At 41.5% G+C, this 18,998-nt stretch overlaps 1 protein-coding gene across 1 annotated transcript; it reads left to right on the plus strand.

Annotated features, from left to right (window-relative positions):
• Positions 1–7,393, plus strand: C1H22orf39 (chromosome 1 C22orf39 homolog). The gene is made up of 3 exons (XM_077280844.1): positions 1–106; positions 534–701; positions 7,079–7,393. Exons 1-3 carry the CDS (start codon positions 89–91, stop codon positions 7,220–7,222), a joined length of 330 nt encoding a protein of 109 aa, XP_077136959.1. The 5' UTR covers positions 1–88; the 3' UTR covers positions 7,223–7,393.
• Positions 7,394–18,998: the final 11,605 nt, after the last annotated feature.

Below are 18,998 nucleotides of genomic sequence, written 5' to 3' on the forward strand. Positions count from 1 at the left end.
CAATCCCAGAGTCTGTCTCCTCCCAGTCATGTGACTGATCACATGGTCCTTACATCATGACAGGTCCTTTACCCCAGTAGTGCGTACCATGGCTGACACCTGGAGGGTGAGTGTGGTGACAGACACCGAGCTAATGTCCTATATGAAGTAGGCACATGGTGATGGCGGCAGCCCCTCATGTACAGCACACACATATGACACCATAGGAAACATGACACACTTTCCTGTAGACTAGAAGTCCTGTCTGTGTCAGAGCTCCATTGATATTGCATGTATGGAAGGAGGCGACATTATTATTATTATATCACCATTTATTCCATGGCGCTTTCCATGTGAGACATTGACTTCTGCCCATCACGGCTATTACATGGATGCGGTGAGAGATGGGAGAGGTTAGTGCCGTCTACACCTAGAAAACGTCTGCAGATTAGTAATCCACATATCTTCTAAAGGGTTTCTATAGTGGAGCGTTCATATAAATGGAGGGAGGTGATGGTGACAGCAGTGACCTTATCATTGTATCTTCCTCTAAGCCTCCCCGAGACTGCGAGGACTATTGGGATGAATGGAAGTACTGCAAGAGCCTGAAGAACCGTTTCCACTACTACTACACCCATGGTGGAAAACCAGCCTGCCAGCAGTGGAAAGCAGACTACACGGCCTGCAGGGAATGGGAGAAGAAGAGGAGTCCAGCAGCCAAGGTGACACTTCGGCCGGGGACACACTTAACGTATAAAAAAACGGTCTGTTTTTCACGGCCGAGAATCGCACAAATGTTTCAAAAACAGTGATCCGTGTGCAGTGCGAGGATGCAATTTCCTCGCATCAAATGATCCGTGTGACATCCGTGTGACATCCGTATGGCATCCGTATGCCGAGATTTTCTCGCAAGCTTGCAAAACCGACATCTAATGGATTTATGTGCTCAAATGTTCGGGAAAACATATATACAGTATATATATATATATATATATATATATATATATATATATATATATATATGTCATTGAGACACATATATATATATTCTGTATTTATATTTCATTCAGCGCGATATCTGTGAAAAGCCGGTAATTCAATTGCCGGCTTTGCATTTCTCCTTCACAAACCCGACAGGATATGAGACATGGTTTTCATACAGTAAACCATCTCATATTCCCATTTTTTTTGCATATTCCACACTACTAATGTTAGTAGTGTGTATGTGCAAAATTTGGCCGCTGTAGCTGCTCAAATAAAGGGTTAAATGGCGGAAAAAATTGGCGTGGGCTCCCGCGCAATTTTCTCCGCCAGAGTGGTAAAGCCAGTGACTGAGGGCAGATATTAATAGCCAGGAGAGGGTCCATGGTTATTGGCCCCCCCGTGGCTAAAAACATCTGCCCCCAGCCACCCCAGAAAAGGCACATCTGGAAGATGCGCCTATTCTGGCACTTGGCCACTCTCTTCCCACTCCCTGTAGCGGTGGGATATGGGGTAATGAAGGGTTAATGCCACCTTGCTATTGGAAGGTGACATTAAGCCAGATTAATAATGGAGAGGCGTCAATTATGTCACCTATCCATTATTAATCCAATTGTTTGAAAGGGTTAAAAAACACACACACACATGATTAAAAAGTATTTTAATGAAATAAACACAGCGGTTGTTTTAATAATTTATTGTTCTCTCATTCCATTTTCAGACCCTCGCTTTGCAAAACAATAAACACACAATATACATACCCTCTCTGATGAACTGTCACGTCCCACGAAGTAATCCATCTGAAGGGGTTAACTAATATTACAGGCAGAGCTGCGATAAACCGCTCGCTCGTACCTGTAATCCCCGGGTGCTGAAAGGAAAGCAGTGATCTATACTTACATTCAGTTGCGGTGATGCGCCCCTGCTGGATGTTCTCATGAACTGCAGCCTGGGAACTTTTTCCCACGCTCCAGGTCATATGAGGACATCCACCAGGGGGCGCATCACCGCGACTGAAGGTAACTATAGGTCATTGACCTACATTTCCTTCAGTCATGGTGATGCGCCCCCTGGTGGATGTCCTCATATGACCTAGAGCCTGGGGAAAAGTTCCCAGGCTGCAGTTCATGAGAACATCCAGCAGGGGCGCATCACCGCGACTGAATGTAAGTACACATCACTGCTTTCCTTTCAGCACCCGGGGATTACAGGCACGAGCGAGTGCATTATCGCAGCTCTGCCTGTAATATTAGTTAACCCCTTCAGATGGATTACTTCGTGGGACGTGACAGTTCATCAGAGAGGGTATGTATATTGTGTGTTTATTGTTTTGCCAAGCGAGGGTCTGAAAATGGAATGAGAGAGCAATAAAATATTAAAACAACCGCTGTGTTTATTTCATTAAAATACTTTTAAATCATGTGTGTGTGTGTTTTTTAACCCTTTCAAACAATTGGATTAATAATGGATAGGTGTCATAATTGACGCCTCTCCATTATTAATCTGGCTTAATGTCACCTTACAATAGCAAGGTGGCATTAACCCTTCATTACCCCATATCCCACCGCTACAGGGAGTGGGAAGAGAGTGGCCAAGTGCCAGAATTGGCGCATCTTCCAGATGTGCCTTTTCTGGGGTGGCTGGGGGCAGATGTTTTTAGCCACGGGGGGGCCAATAACCATGGACCCTCTCCTGGCTATTAATATCTGCCCTCAGTCACTGGCTTTACCATTCTGGCGGAGAAAATTGCGCGGGAGCCCACGCCAATTTTTTCCGCCATTTAACCCTTTATTTGAGCAGCTACAACGGCCAAATTTTGCACATACACACTACTAACATTAGTAGTGTGGAATATGCAAAAAAAAGGGGATATGAGATGGTTTACTGTATGTAAACCATGTCTCATATCCTGTCGGGTTTGTGAAGGAGAAATGCAAAGCCGGTAATTGAATTACCGGCTTTTCTATAGAACACCGCTGCGTATTTCTCGCAATGCACACGCATGGTCCGTGTGTAATCCGATTTTTTCTCGCACCCATAGACTTGCATTGGCGAGTCTCGGCCGAGATACGCTGACAATCGCAGCCTGCTGCGAGTTCCCTCGGATCTGAAATACGGTGGAGAAAATATCGGATGATGGGAGCTGCACCATAGATTAACATTGGGCCGAGTGCTATGCGATTTTTTATCGCATAGCACTCGTCCGTATTACGGTCTAGTGTGACCCCGGCCTTCCTGAAATAATGGCATAGCCTCTAGTTCGTATTCCTGCACTGATAAGATCTGGGTCGGCCATTGCAGTTATTCATCCACCACAATAACACACAGAGCTTTCTAGTCTTTCAGAGCAGCTCCTCTGAAAAAAAAAAAAAAAAACACCTGAAAAATTGCTAAAAAAAAACCCATTTGAAATATTCTACCTCTAATTTTCTATTGAAAAATGACATGCTGTTCATACGTTCAGTCTTTTCATCATTTTTTATTAGCTTTAGGGTTCCAAAAATAGCAAATATTTAAAAGCAGTGAGGTGTCCTTTCTTTAGGGGTTTTCCGCTAAGAAGTCACTCCATATTTACAATAGAAGTCTAATTAGGCTTAATGCATAAAAAATAAATAAACTTGAGAAAATCGCATATATATATATATATATATATATATATATATATATATATATATATATATATATATGTGTTCATGAAAATTTTAGCAAAATCTATAAAAAAAAAAACAAAAAAAAAAAAAAGGTCTTAACAAAAACTGTCTCATAGGAGTGTAACCTGAAGAGCTTTCCACTTTCAAAACCTGTTGGTTTTGGTCACCACAACAACATACTCAGTGTGCACACACTCTTACAGCCTTAGGCCGGCGTCACACTGGCGAGTTTTACGGACGTATGAGCGCATAAACTACGTCCGTAAAATACGCATAACACACGGCCCAATGATTCCCTATGTCCCAGCTCCTATCAGCCGTATTTTACTGATCCGTAATATATGGTCTTGTACGGCCGTAGAAAATCGCAGCATGCTGCGTTTGTCGCCGTATTGTGCAAAAGAATCTCCAATGAAAGTCTATGGGGGCGAGAAAAATACGGATTACACACGGACCAGCAGTGTGACCTGCGAGAAATACGCACCGGTGTTAGAGAGGAAAGCCGGTAATTCAATTGCCGGCTTTTCATTTCTCCTTCCCAAACCCGACAGGATATGAGACATGGTTTACATACAGTAAACCATCTCATATCCCTTTTTTTTTGCATATTCCACACTACTAATGTTAGTAGTGTGTGTGCAAAATTTGGGCGCTGTAGCTGCTGAAATAAAGGGTTAAATTGCAGAAAAAATTGGCGTGGGCTCCCGCTCAATTTTCTCCGACAGAGTGGTAAAGCCAGTGACTGAGGGCAGATATTAATAGCCTAGAGAGGGTCCATGGTTATTGGCCCCCTCGTGGCTAAAAACATCTGCCCCCAGCCACCCCAGAAAAGGCACATCTGGAAGATGCAGCTATTCTGGCACTTGGCCACTCTCTTCCCACTCCCGTGTAGCGGTGGGATATGGGGTAATGAAGGGTTAATGTCACCTTGCTATTGTAAGGTGACATTAAGCCAGATTAATAATGGAGAGGCGTCAATTATGACACCTATCCATTATTAATCCAATAGTACTAAATGGTTAATAAAACACACACATTATTGCAAAGTATTTTAATCAAATAAAGACACATGTTGTTGTAATATTTTATTAGACTCTTAATCCACCTGAAGACCATCGTCCTGAAACAAAGTAAAAAAAACAAACAACAATATTCCATACCTTCCGTCGTTATGTCCCACGATGTAAATCCATCTGAAGGGGTTAAATCATTTTACAGCCAGGAGCTGTGCTAATGCACTCGCTCGTGCCTCTAAACCCTGGGTACTGAAAGGAAAGCTGGGTGACCTGTAGTTACCTTGAGTTGCGGTGATGCGCCCTCTGCTGGATGTCCTCATGAACTGGAGCCTTGGAAAAGTTCCCACACTCGAGTTCATATGAGGACATCCAGCAGAGGGCGCCTCACCGCAACTCAAGGTAACTACAGGTCACCCAGCTTTCCTTTCAGTACCCGGGGGTTTACAGGCACGAGCGAGTGCGTTAGCACAGCTCCTGGCTGTAAAATGATTTAACCCCTTCAGATGGATTTACATCGTGGGACATAACAACGGAAGGTATGGAATATTGTTGTTTGTTTTTTTAACTTTGTTACAGAACGAGGGTCTTCAGGTGGATTAAGAGTCTAATAAAATATTACAACACCATGTGTCGTTATTTCATTAAAATACTTTGTAATCATGTGTGTGTGTTTTATTAACCATTTAGTACTACTGGATTAATAATGGATAGGTGTCATAATTGACGCCTCTCCATTATTAATCTGGCTTAATGTCACCTTACAATAGCAAGGTGACATTAACCCTTCATTACCCCATATCCCACCGCTACACGGGAGTGGGAAGAGAGTGGCCAAGTGCCAGAATAGGCGCATCTTCCAGATGTGCCTTTTCTGGGGTGGCTCGGGGCAGATGTTTGTAGCAAGGGGGGCGCCAATAACCATGGACCCTCTCTAGGCTATTAATATCTGCCCTCAGTCACTGGCTTTACCACTCTGGCGGAGAAAATTGCGCGGGAGCCCACGCAAATTTTTTCCGCGATTTAACCCTTTATTTTACAAGCTACAGCGCCCAAATTTTGCACATACACACTACTAACATTAGTAGTGTGGAATATGCAAAAAAAAAAGGGATATGAGATGGTTTACTGTATGTAAACCATGTCTCATATCATGTCGGGTTTGTGAAGGAGAAATGAAAAGCCGGCAATTGAATTACCGGCTTTTCACATATATCGCGCTGAATTAAATATAAATACAGAATATATATATGTGTCTCAATGACATATATATATATATATATATATACTGTATATATGTTTTAACGAACATTTGAGCACATAAATCCATTAGATGTCGGTTTTGCAAGCCTGCGAGAAAATATCGCAGTACGGATGCCATACGGATTACATATGGAGGATGCCATGCGCAAAATACGCTGACACACCCTGCCTACGGATGACATACGGATCACTATTTTGGGGACTTTTCTGCGTATTACGGCCGTAAAAAATGGACCGTATTTACATACGCTGAGTGTGACGCCGGCCTTACTCTGCATATCTTTACTTTGGTCGTGTTGACATCTGAGAGCAGTAGTGCCATCATGTGCTTGTGAAAATGTCTATGGAAATAACATTTTCTTAGACAAGCTGGTTTACCGTACTGTTTGGTATCCAGTGTAATTTTTGACCTGCCTTACAGTTAGGTGGTCCTAGATCATTGTCCTTACCATGTATTTTTGTATGACATGTTAGGGACCCGTGTGTGAACACAGACTTACAGAACTAATGCCCTGGCAGAAGGTCTACTAACAATTAATGTTGCGGAAAATGAGAATTCAATATTTTCCATCTTTACTTGGCGGATTCTGTTAGTCCTGGAGATAAACAGCAGCAATCTCTGTAATTTAAAATATTTGCACCTACAGCCAATGTCTCTCTCTTCTGCTGCGGCCCACCATGCAGTTAGTGAGGGAACATTGTGGCAACTGGCAGGTATTATGTACTGTTCAAATGAAAGGATCAAGGATCAAGCTCACCCTTCCCAAAATTAGTCAGTTGGGAAGCCCCGAAAGCAGTCCACTGCATGGCAATACCTAAAAAAACGCTTCTCGAAATCTACCGGACTAAGAACGTTGTAGCATTCGAAAAGGGTTGGTTTTTATGGACGCATTCACATCAATATTTTTTCTCTTTTTAAGCTTTTTTTTGTAAGCTGGATTCTTTACCTTTCTTGGACATTAATAACACAGTATTATCACTATTAATGACAATAGGACACGTGCACAATACCTGCCAGACATTAGAAAGGCACCTTGGCACAGTGTCTCTCCAGGTGTGATGTTAGTTTAGACAGAAGAGAATGCTTTAAGGATGTTAAATGTCTAAGGCCAGTTTTCCATAAGACAGATATGTAGAAGGTTCTGCCATACTAAATGTACTCTAATCAGAAGTTTCCGTTTTCTTCTCTAGGAAGCTCTAGTACAGAGTGAGACGGCAAGGCAAAAAGAGAGACTGAATAACAACCCAGTGTGGACGATGAGAAAGCGACCGCCTGTAGATTGGCATGTCCCTCTGGACCGAGATAAACCGCAGCAGGAAGACTCCTGGAACTGAAATGATGGCACTTCCGCCCACCTATCTGGAATGGTGCTGTCATTTCCCTAATTTATTTGTATTTACAGATTTGCATTCTGCTTTAGAACTGTGCATATAAAGACTAAAACATTTTTTTTCCATGAAAACACCGGTGTGCTGAGTAAAAATAAAAAAGACAATTGGCCAATTCATCATTTCTGGGTTTTTTAAGTAACTTCTTGTTTTAGTTTTCTGGTATGTGTTGATGTCTTTTTGCACCAGATACTGCAAAATGAAGTATTTGGACAAGCCACTGACTTATGAAGTCACTGGATAAGGTCTTCAATCGAGGGACATTTGACTGGCGACGAAGACACAACTCGTAAATAGTCTGGTGTATTTTCTGTGGTAACATATGGATTTGAAGCCTGAATGATAAAAAACAAGACAGAAAGAGAATCAATGCCTTTGAAATGTGGTGCAGGAGAAGGATGTTATCAATACCATGGATGGCAAAAACTAACATCAATTTTGGAATAAATCAAGCCAGACACGTCACTCAAAGCAGTGATCACCAAGCTATACAGGACCGGCGTTAGGAGTAAGCAGACTAGGCATTTGCGTAGGGCCCCCGCTCCCCAAAGGCCCACAGCCATGGGCGTGCCACTAATAGCAGCACATGACGCAGCCACTTTGGGGCCCATGAGTCAGGGGGACCCGTCCCTCGCTAACATTCAACTGTATCAGCATCATAGGTGCCGATACAGTTGAAATCAATGATGGAGGAGAGCGCATCCCTCTCCCATCATTTCCCTTCTGCTGCATCACGCGCCCTGCTATGCCAGATAGTGGAGCTGCTGAGACGCGCTGCAGAGATCAGAGCAGCGGGGAAACCTGTTAGAGGTGAGTATCGTATTTTTATTTTATATATAAGTGAAATACTGCAGGGCTGTGGGGCTGCATTATACTCTATGAGGTGGCTGCATTATTCTCTGAGGGTGCTACATTATACTCTATGGGATGGTTACATTATAATCTATGGGGGTTGCATTAACAATCCAATCAGGTGATGAATAGGCAGCATTTTGCTTCTTTAGTATAATACACCCCATAGTCCTCCACACAGTATAATGCAACCCATAGTCCTCTATACCCCATCGCCCTCCATAATATGCTATAATGTGCCCCATAGCACTCCTTATAGTATAATACACTCCACATAGTAACATAGTTAGTAAGGCCGAAAAAAGACATTTGTCCATCCAGTTCAGCCTATATTCCATCATAATAAATCCCCAGATCTACGTCCTTCTACAGAACCTAATAATTGTATGATACAATATTGTTCTGCTCCAGGAAGACATCCAGGCCTCTCTTGAACCCCTCGACTGAATTCGCCATCACCACCTCCTCAGGCAAGCAATTCCAGATTCTCACTGCCCTAACAGTAAAGAATCCTCTTCTATGTTGGTGGAAAAACCTTCTCTCCTCCAGACGCAAAGAATGCCCCCTTGTGCCCGTCACCTTCCTTGGTATAAACAGATCCTCAGCGAGATATTTGTATTGTCCCCTTATATACTTATACATGGTTATTAGATCGCCCCTCAGTCGTCTTTTTTCTAGACTAAATATTCCTAATTTCGCTAATCTATCTGGGTATTTTAGTTCTCCCATCCCAGGTATTAATTTTGTTGCCCTCCTTTGTACTCTCTCTAGTTCCATTATATCCTTCCTGAGCACCGGTGCCCAAAACTGGACACAGTACTCCATGTGCGGTCTAACTAGGGATTTGTACAGAGGCAGTATAATGCTCTCATCATGTGTATCCAGACCTCTTTTAATGCACCCCATGATCCTGTTTGCCTTGGCAGCTGCTGCCTGGCACTGGCTGCTCCAGGTAAGTTTATCATTAACTAGGATCCCCAAGTCCTTCTCCCTGTCAGATTTACCCAGTGGTTTCCCGTTCAGTGTGTAATGGTGATATTGATTCCTTCTTCCCATGTGTATAACCTTACATTTATCATTGTTAAACCTCATCTGCCACCTTTCAGCCCAAGTTTCCAACTTATCCAGATCCATCTGTAGCAGAATACTATCTTCTCTTGTATTAACTGCTTTACATAGTTTTGTATCATCTGCAAATATCAATATTTTACTGTGTAAACCTTCTACCAGATCATTAATGAATATGTTGAAGAGAACAGGTCCCAATACCGACCCCTGCGGTACCCCACTGGTCACAGTGACCCAGTTAGAGACTATACCATTTATAACCACCCTCTGCTTTCTATCACCGCAGGCGCCGGATTTGATTTGAAAACAGTATGGAGGGGGCGGCGCCCGGCGCCGAAGAAGCCTTGAGTGATGGCACTGTGGCGTGTGCAGCAGGGGGGTTAAGACCTGCCTCCAGGATTAAAGACAGGTATTTTTGCTTCAATTATAAAATGCTTTATTTCTGCTTTGACTGCACCAATAACTAAAAGCCTCCTTGTCAGAATGCAGCATTACTGCTGCACAAGGTGGCTCTTTTAGTTTCTAACGGCTGGAGGGGGTGACAGAGTCCCTTTAAAGTTTACTGCTATTAGTGTTTTGGTTTTTGCTGTGTTATAGCACCATCTAGCGGTGGTTAAATTTATAACCTGTGTCTTAGTAATAATTAGAGTGTTGCATTGTGGGATTGTACCAAAGTATCCTGGGAAATAGAAACTCCATTACTTTTCTGTGTACTTCTTGGGACACACGTGTTCATTGCTGTGCTGAACTATCTCACTTAGTTGCCATCCTGGTTAAGTTTATCCGGTAAGATTGTTACCTCTGTTCTTCAAATGTAGTGTTGTACAGAATGTGATCTACTGTATAGCAGCTAGTACTTAGGAAATCTATTATCTGTGACTTACTGTATGTAGTTATATACCAGTTGCATCATACTGTATGCTTTTTCTTTAGAAATACCCTGGTTTAGGGAAAAAGGGAAAAAAAGAGACAAGTGCGGCGCTTCCTCTGAGCGTAATACGTTTTTACCAACAGTTAAAAAAAAATTATTTTAGTTGTGGTTATGCTCACCTTCTATCGGTAAGAAATGCACGTTGAGATTCTCCAGGAATCAATTCTTTAGGCAACTCTTCTCTGTATGTTGTATAATCCAATAAGGTGTGCAGCTCACTTTGGAGAACTATGTGTTGATCCTGCTTCGGATCCACATAGGTGGCGAATTCAAAGGGAAAATAAACTCCAAGCAAATGTGGCGCTAAGCACCTATGGATTTTTTGAATGCATCCACTTCCAGTGAAAAATGTTAATAAAAATTCATTTATTTTCTCAAGATAAAAAAATATATATATATTTGTAAAATATTTTTAAAATACAGTACAACGCGTTTCGGCTGCTATTTTTACAGTGCAGCCTTCATCAGGTAGCAAAAAAAACAAAAAGAACAGACATATAATAAGCACTATAAAGTGATGTTCAACCTCCAAGTTTTCTTATTTATGAGGGTTCCTAGAAGGGATTAGCAGGGCGGGATCGGGGATCAGGTTCTCCTTTCCTGACGAATATCTACATGGTAGCCTCTAAAGAGACTCATTTTTCTTATATATGTACATATAAAAGAGCAATTTAGTACTTCTATTCTATCCAAAATGAGCTTTTAAATACATGGTGTTACATTGTTACGAACAAACATAACATTATAAGTATAGGTATAGGTATACACATAATTATAAATATGATTCGCTCTAATACTTTATCAATTTTACTACTATCATCTCTACATGAATCAATTCATCCCATAAAAAAAATACATTAAAAAAATACATAAAAAATACATTAAAAAAAACCACAACAACAAAAAAGTCCTTTAAAAAAATCTCCCCCCAAAAACTTAATAAAAACAAAAACAAAAAAGGATTCTGTTATATTAACCCATGTGCAATTGACTGAGCTATTTATGACAAACCTTTACACATTCTCTACTACATCATTAAGTCCATTTGGATAAAGGCTTTGTAACCTATATATCCAATATGACTCCTTACAGTTTAATAATTTGTTCCTGTTATTAGCCCCTTTTGGTATATGTGTTGTAAATTCCGTTCTCGGGCTCCCTCCTGTGGTCGTGAATGGTACTTTGGTGAGTTCTGTCCTTGGACACCCTCTGGTGGCTTTGAGTGGAACTGCTGATCTTTGAGGTTGGCTTTCTCAGCTGCCCTCGTTTATTGCTGCTGCTGGCTTCCCTATTTAACTCTGCCCAGGTCGTTAGTCCATGCCAGCTGTCAATGTCTCAGTACTGGTTCAGATCTCTCTTGGATTTCTCTGATGACCTGTCTACTCCAGCAGAAGCTAAGTCCTTGCTAGTCCATTTGCTGTTCATTGGTTTTTGAATATATTTCTCAGTACATGCTATGTTTTTTTTTCCAGCTTGCTATTATGATATTTCCTTGCTAGCTGGAAGCTCTGGGGGTGCAGAGCTGCACCTCCATACCGTGAGTCGGTGTGGAGGTCTTTTTGCACACTCTGCGTGGTTTTTGTAGTTTTTTATACTGACCGCATAGTTCCCTTTCCTATCCTCTGTCTTTCTAGAGAAGATCCAGCCTCCTTTGCTAAAATCTGTTTCATTCCTGTGTTTGTTACTTCCCTCTTAACTCACAGTCAATATTTGTGGGGGGCTACCTTTACTTTGGGGAATTTCTCTGAGGCAAGGTTGTAGGCTGCTATTTCTATCTTTAGGGGTAGTTAGCTCTTAGGCTGTGAAGAGGCATCTAGGGAGAGTTAGGTACGCTCCACGGCTATTTCTAGTGTGTGTGATAGGATTAGGGATTGCGGTCAGTAGAGTTACCACTTCCTCAGAGCTTGTCCCAGGTTTTCCATTTTAACCATCAGGTCATTTCGGGTGCTCCTAACCACCAGGTCCATAACATATATGCTCCAACGGTGTGACCGTGATGCAGAAGCATTTATTGTGCTTCAGCAGGAGGTGACGGGACAGACTATGTTTAATCTGCCCGTTCTTTGCATTATAGCAGTGATTATTCATCCGGGCGCTCAATTCCTGGGAAGTTTGTCCCACGTATTTTGGATAGAATAGAAGTACTAAATTGCTCTTTTATATGTAAAAATAGCAGCCGAAACGCGCTGTACTGTATTTTAAAAATATTTTACAAATATATATATATATTTTTTTATTTTGAGAAAATAAATGAATTTTTATTAACATTTTTCACTGGAAGTGGATGCATTCAAAAAATCCGTAGGTGCTTAGCGCCACATTTGCTTGGAGTTTATTTTCCCTTTGTATGCTTTTTCTGTTAGTTGCAGCTGTGCTATTATTTGGCCCAGTTCTTATCCATCACAATTGTATTCTTATAGTTTTACCGCGCACATGTTTACCAATAAACAAGTTAGACTACAGAGATCAGTCTGCTTATTTGGGAGACAGAAGTGGTTTATACCGTACGTCGGATCACACACCGTATCAACGTGTATGAAGACAGAACAAAGACCAGCAACTCAATGGCTTGATACGATCAAGATAACGGTGGAGAAGGCTCTGGTGGACCTATCTAGGCATGCACAAGATCGATTTTGTTACACAGCGCTCATCCATCAAGTTGCCATTGCTCGAGATTGATCTAAAGGCTGTTAATAATAATAAAAAATACTAACTTCAAAATGAATCACGTGATTTATGAATCTTGTGCTCTTTATTTTATGTCATTTTAGCTAAAACAAATTGCTTATTCCACTAAAATTATGCAAAAGTTGAAAAAAAAATACATAAAATACAGGCAAAAAAGCACACCTGCAATAATGAATCTGGGCCTCATGTTTTTAAGAAAAAATATGCTGCAATCACATTGGCTGTATTGTGGCACCATGTTAGCCAAAAAAATTGATGTAAATAATTTTATGCCCAAAAATGACAAAAGTATTTAATTAGTGATATCTTTAGGCTATGAGCACACGATGCGTTTTTGCTGTGTTTTCTTACATGTGTAAATGCTCCAAAAACGCAATGGAATACTAAAGCAAGGTAATGCAATGACAATCCTGAAGTGTTGTGCACATGATCAGTAAAATTCAGTCGGTATTTGCAGCGTTTTATTTTATGCAGCATGTCAATTCTTTTTGCGTTTCTGCAGCGCTTTTGACTCATTGACGCTCAGTCTCCGCTAGATAAATATCACCAGCACAATGTATTGGGACGCGGTGATTCCGCACGGTTCAATGAACACATGAGGATTCACCTGCGTTCAAAAAACGCCAGCACTTTGGATGCAGCAGACATGTGCTGCGTCCAATGCGCTGCCGATTACTGACCGTGGGGACGTAGCCTCACAGTTGCTGTTTTGTTACAGCATACTGTATGTAGGTTAATTATGTTAATGCTCCTACATAAATAAAGAGACAAAGTCACCAGCCTAATATTAATGAGAGTATCTGTTTGAGGAGGTTGAACAAGGAAATCATCACAATTCTTTTTTTTTACTAATATATATTTAGAATATGAATAAACAACTAAGGGCGCGGTGCACAGTCTCGAGTCTCTGCAGCAAATAGAAGGACAATACCGCCCTATTTGTCCAGTGTAAAACAATTTGTAAAAAAGGGTTTATATTTGCGCTAGGAAACCGAGAGAACATATAAGATATCACAGCCTAATGTGGAAATGAAACTATGCAATATATAAAAGAGTACTACGGTAAGACTAAGGTGCAACAAAAAAAGAATAGGATATCAAATTACCTCTGCATCAAATAAAAGATGGTGGTCCCAACTGAGAACAGTCGTTATGATGTGTAGATGCTGTTGTTTGAGCATGGTTCAATGTCCAACATAGTAAGGCATCTTACCGAAGTCCAGAACAAAGGAAAAGAAAAATGAACCCCAAGAAATTGGGGCTCCGTCCCGGCTGGTAACAGACGCCCCTCTGGGGAATATCAAGCTACCTTCGTCAGAAATCAGCGTATTCCAAAACGCGTTGGATTTTAGTCCGCTGGGCGCTCCGTAGCCAGTTATGTGACGCATCACGTGACCGTGACGTCACGCAAGGTCCTGCAGCCTTTCTGCGCCTTGTCGGCTTTATCCTAGATCCCGTGCAATCTATTGCACGCGGCAACTTGATATTCCCCAGAGGGGCGTCTTTTTCCTATTCTTTTTTTATTGCGACTTAGTCTTGCCGTAGTACTCTTTTATATATTGCATAGTTTCATTTCCACATTAGGTTGTAATATCTTATATGTTCTCTCTGTTTCCTAGCGCAAATATAAACCCCTAATTATATTTAGCTCTATGGATTTAGAAAAATGCATAAAAACGCACGTATTTGCAGGTGATGAGCAGTGCCTGGTTTTCTCCACACATACCGCTTACAATTACCAAAAGGTCTATCTTCGTCTCATCAGACCAGAGAATCTTATTTCTCACAGTCTGGGAGTCCTTCATGTGTTTTTTAGCAAACTCCATGCGGGCTTTCATATGTCTTGCACTGAGGAGAGGCTTCCGTCGGGCCACTCTGCCATACAGGCCTGACTGGTGGATGGCTGCAGTGACAGTTGACTTTGTCGAACTTTCTCCCATCGCCCTACTGCATCTCTGGAGCTCCAGAGATGATCTTGGGGTTCTTCTTTACCTCTCTCACCAAGGCGCTTCTCCCACGATTGCTCAGTTGGGCTGGATGGCCGGGTATTGGAAGACTGCTGGTGGTCCCAAACTTCTTCCATTTAAGGCTTATGGAGGCCACTGTGCTCTTAGGAACCTTGAGTACTGCAGAAATTCTTTTGTAACCTTGGCCAGATCTGTGCCTTGCCACAATTCTGTCTCTGAGCTCCTTGCCCAGTTCCTTTGACCTCATGATTCTCATTTGTTCTGACATGCACTGTGGGGTCTTCTATAGACAGGTGTGTGCCTTTCCAAATCAAGTCCTATCAGTTAAATTAAACACAGCTGGACTCCAATGAAGGAGTAGAACCATCTCAAGGAGGATCACAAGGAAATGGACAGCATGTGAAATATGAGTGTCTGAGCAAAGGGTCTGAATACTTATGACCATGTGATATTTCAGGTTTCTTTTTTATTATATTTGCTAAAATTTCTACATTTCGGTTTTTTTCCAGTGAAGGCGGGGTGAAAGAAAAAAATAACTTTTTTAAATTTACCAAATGGCTGCAATGAAACAAAGAGTGAAAAATTTAAAGGGTTCTGAATACTTTCCATACCTACTGTATGTTAGAGCTTGACTATAGATGATGGATATTTTTATATACCAGAAAATCAAGAAGAACAGCATCCAGTCCGGGTGAAAAACACAAAAATACCTCTTTATTTTGCCATTATGCGACGTTTCGACCAATTGTAGGTCTTTTTCAAGCATGCTTGAAAAAAAAGGTATTTTTGTTCTTTCACCCTTATTGGATGCTGTTCTTCTTGATTTTCTGGTATACATTTTTCCTATTGGGTCCTATGGATTCTGAACGTCCATTCTGATATCTGAAGTGCTGTCGGCAGTTGCTATTGTATTTTGTGATGGATTTTTTTGTGTCTGGAATGAAAGTTGTTCCATCTAACATATGCTTTTGTATGGTGTTGTTTTTAAGGCTGTGTGTACACGTTGCTAATTTTTCACGTTTTTTTCGCGTTTTTTCGCGATAAAAACACTATAAAACCACAAAAAAACAGCATACAATATGCATCCCATCATTTAGAATGAATTCCGCAAATTTTGTGCACATGATGCGTTTTTTACCGCTAAAAAAACGCATCGCGGTAAAAAACGCAGCATGTTCATTAATTTTGCGGGGTTTTTTTTCGGATTTCCCACTATGCATTGGGAAATGTCCGGAAAAAAATGCACCAAAAACGCTGCAAAAACGCATGCATATTTCTTGCAGAAAATTTCAGGTTTTTCTCAGGAATTTTCTGCAAGAAATCCTGAACGTGTGCCCATAGCCTAATAAATAAGGCTGTGTACAGAAAATGTATTTAGGAATTTGAGAAATTCAGAATGAGCTTGAGGGTATGTGCCACGTTCAGGTTTTTTCACGTTTTTTTCGCGATAAACGCTATAAAAACTCATTAAAAACGCATACATTATGCATCCTATCATTTAGAATGCATTCTGCATGTTTTGTGCACATGATGCGTTTTTTTCCACGAAACAAAACGCATTGCGGTAAAAAAAAAAGCAGCATGTTCATTAATTTTGCGGATTTTCCGCGTTTTTCCCGCTATTCTATGCATTGGGGAAAAACGCAAAAAAAACCGCATGCGGATTTCTGGCAGAAATGTCCGGTTTTTGTCAGGAAAATTTCTGCAAAAAATCCTGACGTGTGCACATACCCTGAGGCCATGTGCACACGTTCAGTATTTTTCGCGTTTTTTCGCTATAAAAACGTGATAAAAACTCAAAAAAAAACGCTAACATATGCCTCCCATTATTTTAAGTGTATTCCGCATTTCTTGTGCAAATGTTGCATTTTTTTCCGCGAAAAAATCGCATCGCGGAAAAAAAAGCAACATGTTCATTAAATTTGCGGAAATGAGGGGATTCCGCACACCTAGGAATGCATTGATCTGCTTACTTTCTGCATGTGGCTATGCCCACCATGCCGGAAGTAAGCAGATCATGTGCGGTTGGTACCCAGGGTGGAGGAGAGGAGACTCTCCTCCACGGACTGGGCACCATATAATTGGTAAAAAAAAAATAATTAAAATTAAAAATAGTGATATACTCACCTTCGATGGCCCCCGGAGTCTTCCCGCCTCTCAGCGGTGCATGCTGCCGCTTCAGTTCCTATAGATGGTGTGTGTGAAGGACTCGCGATGACGTCGCGGTCACATGACCGCTATGCCGTCGCGGTCACGTGACCGCGACGTCATCGAAGGTCCTGCACACACCATCTATAGGAACGGACGCCGCTGAGGAGATTGGCTGTCTGCAGAGGGTGAGTATAACCATTTTTTAATTTTTTTATTATTTTTAACATGATATCTTTTTACTATTGATGCTGCATAAGCAGCATCTATAGTAAAAAGTTGGTCACACTTGTCAAACACTATGTTTGACAAGGGTGACCAACCTGTCAGTCAGTTTTCCAAGCGATGCTACAGATCGCTTGGAAAACTTTAGCATTCTGCAAGCTAATTTCGCTTGCAAAATGCTAAATAAAACGCAAAAAAAAACGGGAAAAAAACACAAAAAAAAAAATGCGGATTTCTTGCAGAAAATTTCCGGTTTACTTCAGGAAATTTCTGCAAGAAATCCTGACGTGTGCACATACCCTGACAGTTGGGGGAACTTGTTGAAGTTATTGTGGAAGGTAAACAGATCATCTTTTGAGCCTTTCCAGATTATTAGCAGATGATCAATGTAGCGGAAGTATGCAAGAGGTTTAAGGGTGTGTGTCCACGGTCAGTAAACGCTGCTTGTTTGACGCTGCGCAGAGCTGCAGCGTCAAACACGCAGCGTCCAGATGTTCCAGCATAGTGGAGGGGATTTTATGAAATCCCCTGTCCACTATGCGTGGAAACCCGCACGCGGCGGGCCTGCGACTCCGGACATGCTGCACGTCTTTTCAGATCGCAGCATGTCCGTTCACCTTGCGGGGACGCAGCGTCCCCGCAAGGCATATCACAGGGCCCTATGGGAGGGGGGCGATGATCCCGGATGTGTACAGTTAACACATCCGGCATCATCGCGTCCCAGAAGGGGGCGGGGCTTCGCCGCTCCGGCGATACCGCCGGCCATCCTGAATGTGGACACGCAGCCTTATAGAGCAAGATGACAAACTCCTCATCTAGTTTAGCCATAAACAGGTTAGTATATTGTGGAGAATAGGAACATGTGAAATGCAGTACAAATAGTTTGGGGAATGAGGCCTGTGGAGTGTTTATTTTACTTTTTTTTTTTTTTTGCAGTGGTGTTTTCTTACCAATGCAACACACTCTAGGGTTGGCATTTTTTTTCCAGAGTTTGTGGCATTTTTCTCAAAATGTTTCTTTTTTCCCTGGATAGAAAGTCCATGTGCTAATATGTCAAGTATTTTACCTGATTATTAATTTTATTTTGTGATTTTTTTTATTTTATTTTTTTTTTCATTTTTCTTTACATCTCAAATCATGTGTAAATTTTTTTTACTTATATAATCTATAACTCACAATTTGTAATGCATAAAAAAAGTACTAAAAATATTTACAAAAATGTCCATAAAATAGTTTTTGCAAAAAATGTTTTGTTTTTTTTTTACAATTTTCTTGTAACCCCTTCACTACCTTTGACGAACTTGTACATCAAAGGTAATGTAACAGCCTTTGATGCGGGCTCAAACGCTGAGCCCGCATCTTTCCCCGCACTGATTAAAATCAGCCATCAAGTGCCTCTAATAGCCAAGGGTGGAGCAAAAGTCCGGTCACGGCTGTAAGGCCGGCGTCACACTAGCGAGTTTTACGGACGTAAGAGCGCAGAAAATACGTCCGTAAAACTCGCCAAACAAACGGCACAATTATTCTCAATGGGGCTGCTCCTATCAGCCGTATATTACGGTTCAGTATTAGGGTATGTGTCCACGTTCAGGATTGCATCAGGATTTGGTCAGGATTTTTCATCAGTATTTGTAAGCCAAAACCAGGAGTGGGTGATAAATGCAAAAGTGGAGCATATGTTTCTATTATACTTTTCCTCTAATTGTTCCACTCCTGGTTTTGGCTTACAAATACTGATGGAAAATCCTGACCAAATCCTGATGCAATCCTGAACGTGGACACATACCCTTATACGGCTTTCTACGGCCGTACAAAATCGCAGCATGCTGCATTTGTCAGC

The sequence above is a fragment of the Ranitomeya variabilis genome, chromosome 1 (assembly GCF_051348905.1).
Source record: "Ranitomeya variabilis isolate aRanVar5 chromosome 1, aRanVar5.hap1, whole genome shotgun sequence".
Classification (NCBI taxonomy): domain Eukaryota; kingdom Metazoa; phylum Chordata; class Amphibia; order Anura; family Dendrobatidae; genus Ranitomeya; species Ranitomeya variabilis.

Bases quoted from the DNA above. Each gene is read 5' to 3' on its own strand.
- C1H22orf39 (XM_077280844.1), top strand. The intron at 702-7,078 runs GTGACACTTCGG...TTTCTTCTCTAG, and splicing joins AGAGGAGTCCAGCAGCCAAG to GAAGCTCTAGTACAGAGTGA.